This window comes from Mauremys reevesii, linkage group 6 (genome assembly GCF_016161935.1).
Source record: "Mauremys reevesii isolate NIE-2019 linkage group 6, ASM1616193v1, whole genome shotgun sequence".
NCBI lineage: Eukaryota > Metazoa > Chordata > Testudines > Geoemydidae > Mauremys > Mauremys reevesii.
The window spans coordinates 17,576,786-17,593,751 of NC_052628.1; the positions used below are offsets into that span (position 1 = coordinate 17,576,786).

Consider the following 16,966-nt stretch of genomic DNA (forward strand, 5'->3'; position numbering starts at 1 on the left):
TTCTCTTTGTATTTGAAGCTGTTTTTTAACAGATTAGAATAATACCCTTTTTCATTTGTAGTGAGAATCTTTTCCAAGGTCATGCTGCAAATCAGGGATGGAGCCATGACTTTAAGAAAACACTTAGATTCTGGGTCCCCAGTCCTGTGTTCAGAACAAAGAGTCTTCCCATATTTATGACTGAACTTTAAAATTCCCACTTCCTTCAGAAAGACAATTGCTTTAAAAACAAAATGTTATTCCAGGGTAGGAAGTGGGATTCAGGATAGGTGGAACTGTAATACTACAGCACTGTATTTGACATCTTTAAGAGCTAATCTTGATTTATTAGCAAAAATGTCCACTACATTGGACCTAAGGGCCCGAGGGCCAGATTTGTAAAGCTGCAGATAGGTGCCTAGTGAGATTTTCAAAAACCTTATTTTCAAAAGACTTCTCATTGGGAATTAGGTGCCTAGGCACATTTAAATATCCCATTAGACATCAATCTGTATCTTTAGGTACCTAAATACCTTTAAAAATCCATCCCTGAATGTCCAGGAATAGGGAGCCCCCCGTTGCTCTCTGCAGAGGTTAGAGATACACAGAGATGTAAGGCAATGTACACTGAGTGTGAAATTTTCAAAAGTGCCGAAGTCACTGAGAAGCCAAAATCTAGTTTCCAAATGTATCCAAATCCCTTGGGAGCCTTCATGCCATGGGTTATGTGCATTTGGAAATGGAATTTAGGTTCCCCTTATTTACTCTGAATGTGTGAGATTTATAGGACTGCTCAAGTTCCAAGGCAATAACTGTCAACATAAAGGTAAAAGTAAAATTATAGACCAGGTCATATGAGAAGGAATTTTTGTCAGAGGCACAAAGTACATATGAAAGAGGATCTGTGGTATGTAGACACTTTCAAACAGCTTGTTAGAGTTGCTGAATAGCAAAGTCTTGTTCAAGTCTAAATAGTTTCTCTTTTCAGAGTAGCAGCCGTGTTAGTCTGTATCCGCAAAAAGAACAGGAGTAGTTGTGGCACCTTAGAGACTAACAAATTTATTTCAGCATAAGCTTTCGTGGGCTACAGCTCACTTCTTTGGATGCATAGAACATGAAAATGTGGAAATATGCATACCAAATGGAAGCTCATCTCAATTGATTGGACTCTTCCAGTTGGTATGCATATTTCCACCTTTTCATGTTCTCTGTATGTATAAATATCTCCTGTCTGTGTGTTCCATTCTGTGCATCCAAAGAAGTGAGCTGTAGCCCATGAAAGGTTATGTTGAAATAAATTTGTTAGTCTCTAAGGTGCCACAAGTACTCCTGTTCTTTTTAGTTTCTCTTTAAGATTTTTTTTTTTTAATAAGTGGACAGTGGGTGACAAAGAGGTTGGTTTATTTTGTTTTATCCTATCCCAGTTTTCATATGATAAGCTAATATCAGGTTCTTCATTCCATATTTTCTCTGGATAGGAGTAGATTAGTATATAGGTAGGTAATAAGAACATAGTAGCAGTTCCATGCAGAATTAAGGTTGGTTCAAAATTTGGCAATCATGTCTTCTCACGTGACAAGCTGATTCTTATGTTTGGACTTAGGTAAGTTATATAATTGATTTGTAATGTTTGGTCAAAGGGAACATGTGAGTCTTTGAGTTGATATTTTCCTTATCCTGGGGGAAGTTCAGTAGATATTTTTTCTTCAAATGTATCATCTATGCAATGACTCCTTTGAGCTTTCCAGAGTTGGTTAGGTTCAATTTGCCAGAATAGACATCTGTGTTATTCCAAATTAGAATTATGTTATGTGTTGAGGAGAAATCAGATTTTCAAATGACATTACCCTTTTGGTGGTAGCCCATGGGTTAGAGATTTACAGGAGCATGTATAAAATGTACTACCATTAGGAATAATTTCACAATGTACAGGTCCAATGGAGTGCCATCTGCATTATCTATAGTTTATAAACCTTTAAAAAACAATGGATCAGAAGAACTATGCCAATTTACACCTGCTGAGTATCCGATCTAACAAGCATATTTGGCAGGATGTAAAGAAGTTCTCCTCTGATGGGTCTAGCATTAGAAGCACTGCTGGAAGATCACTCAAGACTGAAAACCAAGACTCATGTCTCAAAACCCTGGAGAAAATGGTGGCCTTCGTCATTCTGAGGGCATACAGCAAGGCATCCAAACAGATCCCTGTGAATTCAAAGGATTTTGACTTTTCTGGATGGGGAATGAATGCATTATACTTGGCAGTGCACCTAACCACTTTACACCTCAGTGGTTTTGAGTTCATGAATAAACAGAGCACTAATTGTTTTAGCTTTCAGGGAAATAGGGTTCGTAAGGCAAGCTAGTCATGCTGGGAACTTAACTTACTGTCATTCAACCTTTGCCATGTTTGGATTACAGCGGGCATGTTGCAGTTTGGCTGTTTGAAGCATAAACCATCCAGTGTTCAATATCATTAATCTGAAAACTATAAACTGTCTCATTGTTCTGCTTTACTGCTTCCACCCAGCCAGTATGAAAACAAGTGCAAGTACATCTATAGCCTGATATCAGCCTAGAGACAGCAACCTGCTCCCATACTGTGACAGCAGGAGGCAGCTAGTTCTCCTCTTTACCTTTTGCTGAAGCTTCTGTTTGCTCCAGGCTTTTGGTATTATACCTAAGTCTCTCATGGAAACTGTGAACATAGTAAAAAGACGAGTAATTCATGAGCATCTCAAACAGCTGCTTTCTAAACAAATGTATTTATTTATTTACTGTTTGTATATTCACCGAGCCAAGCAATAATGTTGCTAGTGGCCAAGTGGAGCTCTTGGAGCCCACCGCTGAATTTGGTTTGCAGATACTCCTCCACAATATGTATCATTGTTAGATGACCACAGGTGCAGCTTGGATTGTCTTGAAGATCCCCAGTGGTGCTGGTTGGCTGCACAGAGGCCTTGTCCAGTCTGGAATCAGTTAAGAAGGGCCAACAGATGACCTGGCAGGTCAAAGCTGGCAGAGCGGGCAGTAAGGTCTGTGACAAGGAGCTGACTGGTGCTTGAAGTTAAGCACCAGTCTTCCCACCACAGGCACTTTGCTGTCACATCCTGGCATGGCAGCCTCAACCACAATAGGCGTTGTGATGAAAGAGATATAGCTGGTGGACTAAAAAGGTCATTAAACAAGGGCAAGCTTGGGTTGGCACATACCTTCTAGAGCAACTTGCCAGCTGCAATCTCCCTCTTGATGTAAGGGGGAGCATTATGACTCAGCACTGGGAGCCACAGAAGCATAGGCAACACGTGTGTGTGTGGGGGGGGGAGATACCGGTTCAAATGCCCCTCAAGATTTCTGCTTAAACAACCAGGGGGAGAAGGGCTCTGTCCTCCTTCCACCATGCCTTGCCCCCAGCACATTTGGCCCCATCCCTGGCAGCCAGGTCCAGGCATGGAGTGGAGGTGGTGGGATCAGCCACTTCTCATGCCGGCCACTCAGGTCACTGTGCAGCACTGCTGCTGCCTGCGAGAGCCTGGATGGGGCAGTGGCCGTGGTGACTGGGCTGTCTGTCTCAGGCAGCTGCTGCACTGCACAGAGCAGTGACCCTGAGCAGCCTCCTTCAGCCAGCATGAAGTGACTCTGTCCCACCACCTCCGCGTCCCCCCTCCAGACCCAGCTGCCAGGGAGAGTGGCAGACTGTGCCGGGGGGAGGCACAGTAGCAGAAGGACAGAACCTCTCTCCACACAGGTAACTCTGGTGGGGTGGGGAGAGCGCATGGTCCAGGCTGGGCTCAAGGCTGGGGTGTCCCGGGCACAGGAGACACATGGGACGGTCATGTGTCCTCCCCTTTAGATTGTGCCCCACCAGTATTAGGATGCACGAGTCATCTATGCATGGAAGATCAGTCAGTCGGAGAGTTCCTGGTATGATGCACGTTGTTGAGTTGAGTTGTACGTCGGCAAGTTTGATGTGTGCTGACTGACTCCATACTGGTGTCTGGTATTCTGCTATTGAGTACAAGATGGAAAGGGCTGAGGACCTTAGGGTTGGAGAATTTGCGCCCTGTAAAGAACCTGCCAGTTTGCTGAGAAGGTTGTTGTGTGTCTTGACCTTCACTGCTATCTTCCTCAGGTGGCTTTTGTATGTCAGTGTTCGGTCGAGAGTCACACCTAAGTAAACTGGGTATGCTTCATGCTTCAGCCTCTGGCCATTTATTATGATGTTTAGTTCCCTCTTAGTATTGGCGTAGTGGAGGTGGAATGTGCCAGAGATTGTCTTGCTGGTGCTAGTCTTCTCCAGCTCAGAGAAAGTTGGAGCCTGTAACTCTCAGCAGATGTCTTCTGCATAGATGAACTTCAGTGACTGGGTTGGTGGCAGGTCATTGATGTATATATTGAATAAGGTTGGGGCTAGAACAGACCCCTGGGGCAACACGTTCATCTGTTTTTTCCAAGCACTTGTTTTCTCACCTACATGCACCTTGAACCGTCTTTTTCGGAGTAGCAGCTTGATGACATCAGTGACCAATGGTGGAAGGATTCTTAATATTTTAACAAGTAGACCCATGTGCCATACCACATCATATGCTGCAGTGAGGTCAAAGAAAATAGTGCCTGTTTCAGGTTTCTTTGAAAACCATTTTGGATTAATGTGGTTAGTACAAGTACTCACATGTGCTTTGATCTTGTTGAAAGTCTCCTTCCTCGACATTCAGGATGTTCTCCACCTCTCATGTTGTTCACTGTAAAATTAGGTGCTCTAAAATCTTAAGACACATAGAAAGCAACAATATCGGGTGGTAGTTTGATGCCTGGTTTGGGTCTTTACCAGGTGGTGGGAGGCCGATGACTTTTGACATGCGCCACATTTTTGGCAGCATGTCTGATCATTTCTAAACAAATAATGCTATGGGGTGAAATAATCTGTTTCTGTATGAATATTAAGCAAGGAGATTAAGGAAAACAGAAATTAAAATGCCATGTTTGTCTGTGGAACATCTCCCCATCAACAAAGTCAGCAGGGATTCAGTTATATGGCTAATATTATGAAACAGCCAATGAAAAGTCATCCTTAGTGTTAGAGGCACTGAAAGCTTTGCTAATGAGCAATGCATAGCTAGCATTCTTGGAAAAGAAGCTAAACAGATATAACTGAATATTGGTTTTATTTTTTGCTGCGCTGAGACAATACAATATTTGAAACTGAAAGTTGAGCAAATCCAGAGGTGATATAGCTAATGTAGTCAAGGGATAACTTCATCTCTACTCAAAACTCCAGTTTCCCGCCAGGAAATATATCAGGATCTAACAGGCTGAAGGAAAGCTAGTTTAAGACCCTGTGAACATTCTCCCCTGTGGCCTTTCTCCTCCCTCACTTCCCACTCTTGTGACCCTCATTCTTGAGTGTGGTTGAACTCTGCTTGGTACAGGACCTCGTAGGGGGCACAGATAGATTTATGTCTCTTACAGCATCCTCTGCCTAATCCTGGGGCCCACTAGAACTGATCTAATTTATGCCCAGGTGCCAGCACCTCTAAGAGGCCATTCAAGCAGCTGAGGATAGATGGAATTCAGTAACATCTTGGCCATGCTCCCTACACCAGGACTGTAGCAAGAGGGCTAGGAATTTCCCAAAACTGGAGGAATCCTGGTTAGCCACTGGAGTGGTGCAAAAGGGGCTGTCTCAGACCCAAGAATTGGATCGAGTGACTCTGGCATCCTTCTTTCTGGCTGAGTGGATGCATACAGAGTCATCTTCCCCATCTACTGATTATTGCCAGTCTAAGTCTAAAAGGGAGCAGCAATCCTGACAAAGAGCAGCTAGTGGAGTTTCAGCCTTGATCTGTACAGTGTAGTAATCATGGTGCAAGTTAGTCTTATCTTTCTTCTTACTTCTGTGTGTCACTTTTCCAGTCCCACTTTCTGTCTGTCATGCTTACAACAAACGATTGCAGGCCCTTGTGGGTAGATTTCCTGTGGATGGATTTCCTGGTAATCAGATTCCTACTTTCTCTTGCAAATTCCTGTCTGTCAATTCCCGGCTCAAACTCCTGTTGCTCCTTCCTCTCCATTAGCCTTCCTTACTCTGCTTTTATATACACCTTGCCGGCTTTTATAGCGAGTTTCCCAGGTGGCAGCTTGGCAATCCAATTTGAGCTTCCTCTCCAAAGCTGCTAGAAGGCCAGACTCAGTTTGTTTCAGACCTTCTCTCTTGCAGCTGCTTTATATCTCAAGGAAAGCTTTTCAAGTGCTGAGCACCCTCAACTGGCACCAAGTTTCCCAAAGAGTTCAGCTTCATTTAACCATCTAAATAAGGGCCAAATTGTCAATAGTACTTAACACCCAGCAGCTCTCATTCTGACAGTAAGGACCAGATTGTCGAAAGAAATGAGCACCCACCATGCTGAGCAATTTTGAAAAAGCTGCCCCTAAGGGTACGTCTACGCTGCAGGTGGGAGTCAGCCTTGCATCATTGGTAGGCTGCCTTGTGTTAGCAGAGCTTGCACTAGCGCACTGCAAATAGCTGTGTGGATGTTGCAACACCAGTGGAGGCTCAGGCTAGCCACCTGAGCTCAGACCCAGGGAATAGGGTGAGTATGAGCTCAGGTGGCTAGCCCAAACCTCTGCCAGTGCCACAACATCCACACAGCTATTTTTAGCACGTTAGCATGAGCCCCACAAACCCAAGTCTGTCTACTTAAGGTGGGAGGCTCACACCCAAGTGCAGTGCAGCCATACCTTGAGTGACTAGACCAGACTCACCGTGGCAGAGCCAGGAATTGAAACTGGATCTCCTGAGTCCCAATCCAGTGCCTTAGTCATAAGACTGACCTTTCTGTGCATGATAAGGCCTGCAGAGTCAGACAAAGTGCATGGCCAAGTTAGCACCCATGGGTGCGGGCAATAGAATGTTCAGTGGCTTCCGGAATGGGTGATGCTGCAGCTTACACCCAAAGCTGTCTGTGCTAACATTAATCCTATGGCAGAAGAACTGCTTTTCATGTGTTGGCACAATGAAGTGGTTTAATTGAGACATTCTTGACTAAATATAATTTTCTTTTTTATGATTGAAAACTGTCAGTATCTCTAAGGAAATACAAGGGTGAACAACCAGGAGGCAATCCCTAAACTTGGCAATGAAGATGTCTTTGAATAACATGAAGCGCAAAATGACAGAGCTGGGCTATCTTACATTTTCTTTTGTCCATTGTATACTATGTCTGAGGAGTGTCCCTTTGTGTATTGGAGCTTGTTCTGGCAGCTGTGGTGCCCATAGAGAGAAATCATGTGCCCCATAAAAAAATGGCTTTTTGCTGAAGTAAAATATGACGGTCATATTACAGCCTCGCATTGGCTGGTATCCATGCACAGCGCCGAAAGGCTTATAGTTGTCATCATGTCTCAAACTATGGCTCCTGGAGGGAAGGAAAATTGCTTACAGCTTCTGTAAACTGAAATAAGAGTACTTCTCAGCCAGTTTTCCCAGGGTTAAATGAGTATAGGGCTGAAAACATTGGTAGAGAAAGGATATATCTGGACCAGATGAATTAGATAATGAGTCCTTCATGGAGAGCAAGACATACTATAATGAAGTCACTACCCTTCATAGCAAGTACCCATGTATAATATAGTGAACATTAAGCAGAATGGAAGCAATATTTCCTGGAGTGAGAGTAGTCTGGCCAGGGCATTCTGGAATACCTGAAGTTTGGAGATAAGGGATTTTCAGTATTTAAAAAATAAATGCTGAAGCATAAATCAGGAAAAAATGAGCTAACAAGGAAGAAGTCCGCTAGAGTTACAGCAGAAGTGACACCAGATTTACAAATGCTGGAGAACTGACAAGAAAAAGAACATTTGTAGTCATGGGGAACTTCAAGTTTTGTAGTCTTGATGAGGCAAAGTTAAAACATGTATTGAAAATAATGCTAGTTGATCTATAGTTGTGGGAGAAAGGACGTTTTCCAGTGGAGGACTTTAGTCATAGAAGCATTCATAAGAAGGAGCTAATTGAAGACAGAGCACAAATGGGAAATAGAAAGATCAGAAATCATTCACACTGAAGTGATGTCCAAAGTTAAAACCATCCTTTCTGCATAATTTGAGTGAAAAGTTGGCACTTCTTGAACATATTTCTGCTAGTTTGAATTCTGCCATCCGTTACACAACTCAGAGAAAAACTGAAGAGTATCAAGAACCCAGCCTTGTGCCAACTGCATAGGTCAGATATTGAGGGGAAAATATAAGGTCTCCACTAAAGAAGGAGAAATGAGAAAGGTGGGGTTTCATCCAGGGGAAGATTGTATAGGGGAATAGCAACAATTCTGAGTGTGGCAGAAAAAAAAATCACAGAGATATGAGGTAGCATTAGCAAGGTAGGTGGTGATGTTGGAAGTGCAGAAGGAGTCACAAAGGACGTGTTTTTGTGTGTAGATGAGATTAAGTATGTAAGCTAATGGGAGAATGAGACATCAAGCCATAATGAAGCATTTGGGCTCAAAGTAGCAATGGACTTGTGCATCATTTTACTTTTCCAAAGGAAGAATGTGGTAAACTCCACACAGAGCTAGATGAAGAAAGCTTCCAAGAAGGCATGTTGGTTTGAAGTACAGCATTAGTAGTCCTTCACCAGCACCGTTTACTCTTTAGCATCTAGATTCCAACACACCATGTTGAGGATTTACCTTACAGCTTTACAGCTTCCTAATGTGTTGGTTTGCAAGATAATCAAAATATTGAACAATTGTGTTTGTTTGTTTATCTTAATACCATAAACCAAAATACAATTTTAGCTACTGGTAACATCCAGTTTTGTTGAAATATTGTGTGCTGGGCTTAAGTGTTATTTATTTCTCTGCCCTGTTATCAGTCTAATTAACAGTTATCAAAAGTTAGACCATTTGAAAACATTAGCTTTCATGCATAAAACTAGATCATTTTTCTTCACCAGGAAGCTTATTTCCCCCCTCCCCCCCAAAAAAGGCATTTAATAAGCTTTCCTTTTATTAGAGAGGTAGGTCGGGGCAGAGTAAGGCAATCTGGGGACATCACAACACAGGATCCCCCATGGCTCTAACCTCACTGCTTGTGCCTGTGCCTCCCCCACCCCTTGCACAATGTCAGGGGTCCCCCTCCCCTACCAGAGCATCAAGGGGCATCCTTCTTTCTCCCAGGAACAGAAGCAGGGTCCTTCCCAAAAGAGAAAAGAGTGGCAGCAGAGCCTCCCCCCCATTGTTTACCCAGAAGTTGGGGTGTATTTGCTTAAGTAAGTGGGTATGGCTGCACTCTTCTCCTCCTGCCATACACTGAGTGTTTTCAGGGCCATCCTAAGCAGCTCATAGGGAATAGGTCCATCAATGGCTATCAGCCAAGATGATCAAGGACACAACCCCAATCTCCAACTGCCAGAAGCTGGGACTGGACAAGATGGGATGGGTCACTCAAAACTGCCCTGTTATGTTCATTCCTTCTGAAGTATTTGGCACTGGCCACTATCAGAGATAGGATACTGGTCTAGATGGACCATTGGTCTACCCCCAGTATGGCTATTCTTATGTTCTTAAAAGCAGCATTCTTGGTGGTAACATCCCAGGAAGATGTATAGTGCCGTTTATTCCTTTCAGTGCTATTGTTTCCTAATGCGTGCCCACTCAGACCGACATCACTGTGTTGATTACCTCTGGGTCACATTTTCAAGAATAACTATTACAGCTAGAAACTTCATTTTATTTATAATCATACGACTTCAAGAGCTGGATCTCTAGGTAAAAGCCTATATTACCTGTGCTTTAACCTAGCCCTGTAGTAAGCGTTATTTGATCTTTGGAATCCCGGTGTTCCTCTTACTCTAGTCAGGTTCACCATGGTTTGCCTGTAGGGCAATTCAGTCGGTGGGATTCAGTTGAAGATGAACATGGAAGAAGTCTCACCAAATCAATTCCCTGCCATTGCAGGGGTCTAGCTATTGCGGTATCTCAGTTCTTCCTATTCTCTGCCTGTGGGACAGAGTAGTTTAGTCTCCTGGGAGCTGTAAATACTGTAGTCTAATTCAGATTATTGGGCCCAGTACAGGGATAACTGGGTAGGTTTTGTTGCTTATGATGTGCAGGAGGTCAGACTAGATGATCTGAAGGTCCCTTCTGACCTTAGGACTCTGAAATCACCATGTTGTTTGTACTTTGCTCAGTTACTCAATCCATGATTTCATGAGGATCATGAAACCTTAAATTGGCCTCCAGTTTCTAAAATATTTGTACATCAGTTAATGTGACATGTAATGCCTTGAAGAGTTCTAATATCTTAAATTGTAGAGAGGTGTTAAAGCAGACAGTAGGGGCTAGATTTTCAAAAGAGATCAACTCCCACTTAGACGCCTAAGTAAGGACAATTTTTTAAACAAATATGAGTTCTCACCAGCATCTCCCACTGAGAAACCCAATGTATTTAGTTCTATTGACAATTTATCCCCATATATTGAAAGCTTTTAGTGCAAACCCGGGAATATTACTCCTATACAGTGCAGTCTTTGTAAATAGAATTACAGTGCATCCAACATTCATCTCACTTTTGCCTGTTACTTGTTACAGCTAAATATTGTACAACCTTGCTGTGCAATTATGCTGATTGAAAAGATGATTATGTTGAAGTCACCTATGATGATAATGATCGTACATTTATATAGTTCCTTTCATTGAAAAGCACTTTATAAATTGATAGACAAAATTATACATAGGAATCATTTCATACTCCCCTAAAACGCAGCTACCTCTAGAATGAAATGCAGCAACTGTTTAACAATGCACAACAATAATAATAGAGTATGGTAGGAAGTGAAGAAAATGTTCCAGCTGCAACAACTAAGGGATTTGAAGTAGCTAAACACTAGATACCAGAGCTGGAATTTAATTAGAACATTACGGGTTAAATGTCCCCATACAACTTTTCTAAAAAGACTCATGAGTTCTTTATTGTCCAAAATTGGTCATCGGCTCATTTTTATGTCTCATCTGAAAGATGGAAGTAACAGGGCTCCATGCCTCCATGCTAGGACACTGAGGGAAGAATACCATCTACTTAGTCACCTCATTATCTATTGGGAAAGTACATTACTCAGGCCATGCAAACACTACAGATGTCTGCTGTATAGCTGTAATGGTTAGGGGTGTGAAAGGGTGCAATCCCTGACAAACACAGATGTGCCAGCAGAAGACCCTAATGTAAATGCAATAATAAATGCAAAGTTGCACTTTTACTGATACAGGTTGTTTTGCTGAGAGGGATGGAGGTGGAATAAGCAATATTGCCAAGAGCACAGATTTGCTAGTATAAACTGCATCCATATTAGCAGTATGTTGCTGGTATAGTATTCGGATTCTGTCCTGCACCAGAGCTGCACTACATTCTAACAGTGGTTTATGGTCCTTGATTGATTGATCCTATACCAGTGGAAGATAGGCATAGTATACCAGAGCTCTACTCCGCCCCCTACCAACCCTGCCAGGCCCCATCTACCATTTATGGGGAAGGCATAAGCATAGTCCGTGGCAACAGCACAGATTCATCACCTGGGTGGCTCAAGATGGCCATAGCCACCATTTTGATTTTGGGCCTAAAATTGCTTATTGGTATAAGCATACAACAAATTAAGTTCAAAATATGAACATCTCAGAGGTCAAAGTTTTCCTTACTTTCCACTTTTGTGCAAAACCTGTGAAATGGGGCAAATGTTCTTTTTAAAAAAAACAACAACAAAGATTAATTTTGAAGGAGATTTTGTAATTTCTTTAGAACAATAATCACATCATATCCATTTTGAAATTCCTGCATTTTCAATGTAAAAAATGACAATTCCATGAAAAATAATATTTCTGGGGATGGAATAAAATGATTTTTTGGGCTTAATATCTTGTAGAATACTATTTGACAATGTTACAGTGTTCTGACATTCTTCTGACTGATTTGATTCAATATTAAGTATAACCCCCCGCCACTCCCTTCCAAGAATGCCAGTTCATAAACTGAACTATGCAGGGGTTATTTCCTCCATACAAGAATATAATCAAATATTAAACTTATCTTCTGTGGCAAGTAACAGAAGGAATACTAGACACCCAGACACTAGATGAGATGTACTGTCACCTTGTAGAATAAAAATGACAATTTACCTGCACTCAAAGAAATGTCAATTGGGAGCCATCAATGAACATAAGCCACTGAAATGTGAGGGAAGCCCAATATTATGTCTGTCATCTGAACTATGAACTAACTTTTCCATCAGATCTGTCAGCTTTTGAGGAAGAACGTTCTGACTAATACAACTGCCTCACCTTATTTTGTCACTTTAACAAGTATTATTGGAGAAAGAATTTAAAGAGGCAAGCTTCTCAAAGGCTTGAAATTCAGCTTGTTTTAAAAGTCGACTTTTATGACATTTTCTCATGTACATACAGAATTACTTTTCCCCTCACTGTCTAATGGTTTAAATATTGTCAGATAGACTCTATTTCAAGCAGCAGATCGCACTTAGATCAGTTTATCTGTCATTCTGTTTCTGACACATGCTTTTCTGTTAACAGGTCGTCATGGAGATGGGGCCTATTGGCCAGTTGACACGAACTTGATTGACAGAAGCAGCCTTAATGGTAAATATAGACTAAATTAGACTCCATCCAATTAAGTTTCATTATTAAGCCCTTTTTCAATAGTAAACCCCATCCTCTCTCTCCCTCCTACTCCCTCCTTACAACCTTCTTCACCACTTATAAGGTTGTTCAGTTCACATATGGGTGAGATTTTCAAAATCCCATTCAGAGTATGATAGTTTGTGTTACAGAATCATAGAAATATAGAGTTGGAAAGGGGACCTCGAGGTCATCAAGCCCCTGCTCTGAGGCAGAACCAAGTAAACCTAGCACACTACTGACAGGTGTTTGTCCAACCTTTTCTTAAAAACCTCCAGTGATGGGGATGCCACAATCTCTCTTGGAAGTCTATTTCAGAGCTTTTAACTACCCTTATAGTTAGACAAGTGTCCTAACTGAAATCTCTCTTGCTACAGATTAAGCCCATTACTTCTTGTCCTACTTTCAGTGGACATGAAGAACAATTGATCAATATCCTCATTATAACAGACCTTAAGAGAATGGCAGACTGTTATCATGTCCCCCCTAAGTCTTCTTGCTGATTTCAGACCAATTCTATAATTTGTCAAGGTCATTTTGAATTCTAATCCTGTCCTCTAAAGTGCTTGCAACCTCTTCCAGCTTGGTGTTATCCACAAATTTTATAAGCATATTCTCCACTGCATTATCCAAGTATGAATGAAAATATTGAATAGAACCGGACCTGGAAATGACCTCTGTGGGATCCCACTAAATACACTCTCCCAGTTTGACAGCGCACCATTGATAACTACTCTTCGAGTACGGTCTTTCAACCAGCTGTGCACCCACCTTGTAGGATTTTCATCTAGACCACATTTCCCTAGTTTGCTTATGAGAATGTCATATAAGAGTGTGTCAAAAGTCTTTCTAAAATCAAGATATATCCTGTCTACTGCTTCCCCTGTATGCCCTAGGCCAGGAGAGGAAGAGAAATAACAGTTTTGATGAGTTGAAATCATATTTCAGCTATTATAGTTTAGATAGACATTAATGGATCTTAGTACACTTGAGAGAGGAAGTGAAATTTAAACAAGGCTGACATTGTTAAGATTTTGCTGTGAGGAAGCCTGTAGTAGTATTGCATTCCATTTCCAACTGAGGTATCTCTGTAAGCACTAGGGCAAAGTAGACTGTAAAAGAAAAGAGATTAAGGGAGATTAAAGAGTAAACTGAAATAGATAATTGAGAAAATTTAATTATTCCTTGACAGCTTCTAACCATGACTAAATAGTTATTATATGTATTGTAGATTTAGCAAATGTAAACTACAGAAAGCGGAAATTATTCCTTTTAAAAAAGCATGTTGGAAAGGTAGCCCTCTTTTTCCGTGTGTGACAAGTTTAAAAAAATCTGTTTTGGCTGTTTGAAGCTGACCCAGGAAAGTAAAAAATAAATAAATCCCCTGTCATATTTCCAGTCGAAAAGATGTTCTTTCCCTAGTAGAAGCTTATTGTAAAACCAGTTAGCTATTTTCTTTGTAGGAGATATTTTAGTTATATCTCACATCATAAGAAAAATGATAAGAAGGAAGTATAAGAAATAAAACAGAGAACCAAAAGATCTTAAAGGGAAAACGTCATAAAAAGTATGTCATGGTATTTTGTTTCAATATGTTAAACCTCCTGTTGGCAAATGCAATCTTAATTAAACCTGAGCTGATATAGCAAGACACAAGAAGAAAAGATGTGGATTACTAAAGATTAACTGAATCTGACCACTATCACCTGAGTTTTAGATATGCTATCAACACCTTTTCCTCCCCAGTTACCTAATGGAGCTTTAGTTTTCAGATTATTGAATAAATGAGAAGAACAGAGCACCTGAGGTGCTGTATAAAGCCAGTCTGGAAAATACACAATTATTGCAAGGCACCTAACTGATTAAGTGAGACTGATTACTTTCCACAGACAAGACAGGGAGGGAATACTGAACTCAGTAACCTTTCCCTGCTCTATTTTGCCAGCTGACAGATGTATGCTTCATATTTTAGACATAGCTCCTGCTGTTACCAGCAACTTAGTAATGGTATCTTAGACACAATCAGAGCTATCTAATTAGTACCCGACTTTGTTTTGCACTTAAGAATTTTCTTTTATCAGATCAAGGTAGGCCTGGACTTTAGATCATTTTTGCCAACTATAACATTATCAGCAGAAACCTCACCACATGAGGTAGGTTCAGTTATAAACAAACTTTTCTAAAGCTGTTTCTCCAGATTAAAAAAAGGCACAAAGCATTCGAAAATCAAGAACTGATGAAGACTTTTGTAACTCCTCTATAGCACACAATTGAGAAAGAAATTGCACAGTAAAATAATGGCTTGTTTGCGGGACATTGGACACCCTTTGGGAAGAAGTGCAGAAATACCTAATAATTACATTTGCACTGCTATATGCCACTTCTGTGAAGCTGAACAATCCTGTTTAAAATCCAAATAATCAAGCTGAAGCTTCTCGATTCCAAATAATTCATATTTACTATGTAGTCTTAAATCCCTGAGAAAACTATAGAAAATATAGATGTTTCTAAAGGATATTATTTTGTGTGAAAGATAGAATGACAGCTGTTATTTAACCTGGTGGTTTTTTTTAATGGAAGCTTCTCCAGTCTTTTTCAGCAAGTGTTATATTAAGACATGAGAGATACTATAATTTTAAACAAAGGAAAACCCTTCCTATTATCTCTAGAAAATATCAATTTGTGGTTTATATGTTCAGATGCTAAAGGTAATGTGTGTGCTTACATGATTACTACTTTCTGGATATGTCTTTAAGTTGTTATGGCATTTGTTTGAAGTTCCCTGTGTCTATTCCTGTTGGTTGGCTGTTCCCGGTTTCAAAGGGCTTGAGGAGGGTTTGGAGTCCAGGACATCTTGTTTGGAGGAAAATGTGTGAACAGGGATTCTGCAACCTTAATAATGATCAGACAAATCCAGTCAGTACTTTATTAAATGAATCACTATCCTGGGTTGCAAGAGAAAAACTTAAATAAGCCTCTAGCAATTTCCTCCATCTTGTATCAATTTCACACTAGTGTTACATCCATGGACTTACTCCTGCTTCACGTGGTTAAGAATGGAACACCCAACCTGCCATTTGTTTACTGTTTTTATAGGAATAATAATTATTATTTAAGCATCAACCACGTGCTCTGTACAAGACACAGAAGGCACAGTCCATGCTTTGTGACGCTTATAGTCTAAGTAGACTTTTGAGATAAAATTTACTGAAAAGCCTTCAGAAAGGTTCTATCTTGCAGCTTTGTTTATTTTGCTTGGTATAGCAAGTGGTTGACAGGAGTTTTAAAGATTTGGGTTAATAGTTGTTGGCTTCATGGAAAAATTGAGTTTTGTGGAGAGAACAGAGGATGGATGCATGAACTAGGGAAAGAGGAAAGGCCAATTTTGTTTTACAGGTGTTTACTATACATGTCATATTCCTTATACACAATGTGGAAATGAAAAAACTACTGAATTCCTGTACTAGGTCATTCTAATGACAAAAGCCATGAAACTCACAAGTGCTTGTCATGTTCTATTGCCTGAAAAAGAACTATGAGAAAATGTCAGTTTATTTAAACAAATTAATTTGTTATGTAAAGAAATCACACTACACTACAGAATGAAGATAGAAAATTACAATAACATTACATTTATCACTAGCTAAAATGGCAATTTAGAAAGCTTTGACCTTTGTCATGTGCTCATTCAGTTCTAATGAAGGCAAAGTGACTTCACGGTCACTTTTTTAAAGTTACAGATGGGCTTTTGGGATGATGACACTGTTTGAAAGCTCTTTACAGACTCTGCTCATGAAGTTATTGACAAGTTCTCCAAACTTAAGTGTCATCATCTCTTCCTGAGCTCTTAGTCTTTATAGGATCCATTAGCAGACAAAAATAACTAAATTGCATATTGTCCTATGCTAGTGTTTATAATGTATGATCCTGAACCTTCAGTCCTTACTCAGGTAAAAACTTCCTTTGACCGAAATGGAAATTTTTTGAATAAAGACTGCAGGATTGGGCCCTCTCTGGATACGCAAGGGGAGTAATTATTTTTCTATGTAAATTATGCAAGAAGCTGTCAACGCAGTTGAAAAATGTGCCATCCGTCACGTAATAGCATCCATAAAAACTAGTGAGCAAACGCCCAATCTTTGAAGTCAGTGGTATTGGGATCTGAAACAAGAAATGATGTAACTTGATCATTTGGGTTCCAGTCTTGCTGTTCCATTGAAGTTAATGGAAAATGGAGGATTCTCAGCACGGATTCTCAGAGGATTGACCTCTCTATCTGCTATTGTGTTCAAAGTGAAGCATGATTA

The 16,966-nt window shown here is 40.6% G+C and overlaps 1 protein-coding gene and 1 long non-coding RNA gene across 5 annotated transcripts in view; one reads left to right on the forward strand and one right to left on the reverse strand.

The window, feature by feature from the left end:
• The window catches only part of DCC (DCC netrin 1 receptor), a 555,466-nt gene that overhangs the window by 483,283 nt on the left and 55,217 nt on the right, over positions 1–16,966 (forward strand). For all 3 annotated transcript variants that reach the window (XM_039544135.1, XM_039544134.1, XM_039544133.1), the window contains one exon: positions 12,555–12,620. In XM_039544135.1, coding sequence (XP_039400069.1) covers positions 12,555–12,620 — 66 coding nt within the window. The remainder of the gene's footprint in view (positions 1–12,554; positions 12,621–16,966) is intronic.
• LOC120407873 overlaps positions 1–16,966 on the reverse strand; it is a 72,063-nt gene that overhangs the window by 12,351 nt on the left and 42,746 nt on the right. The window lies entirely within an intron of this gene.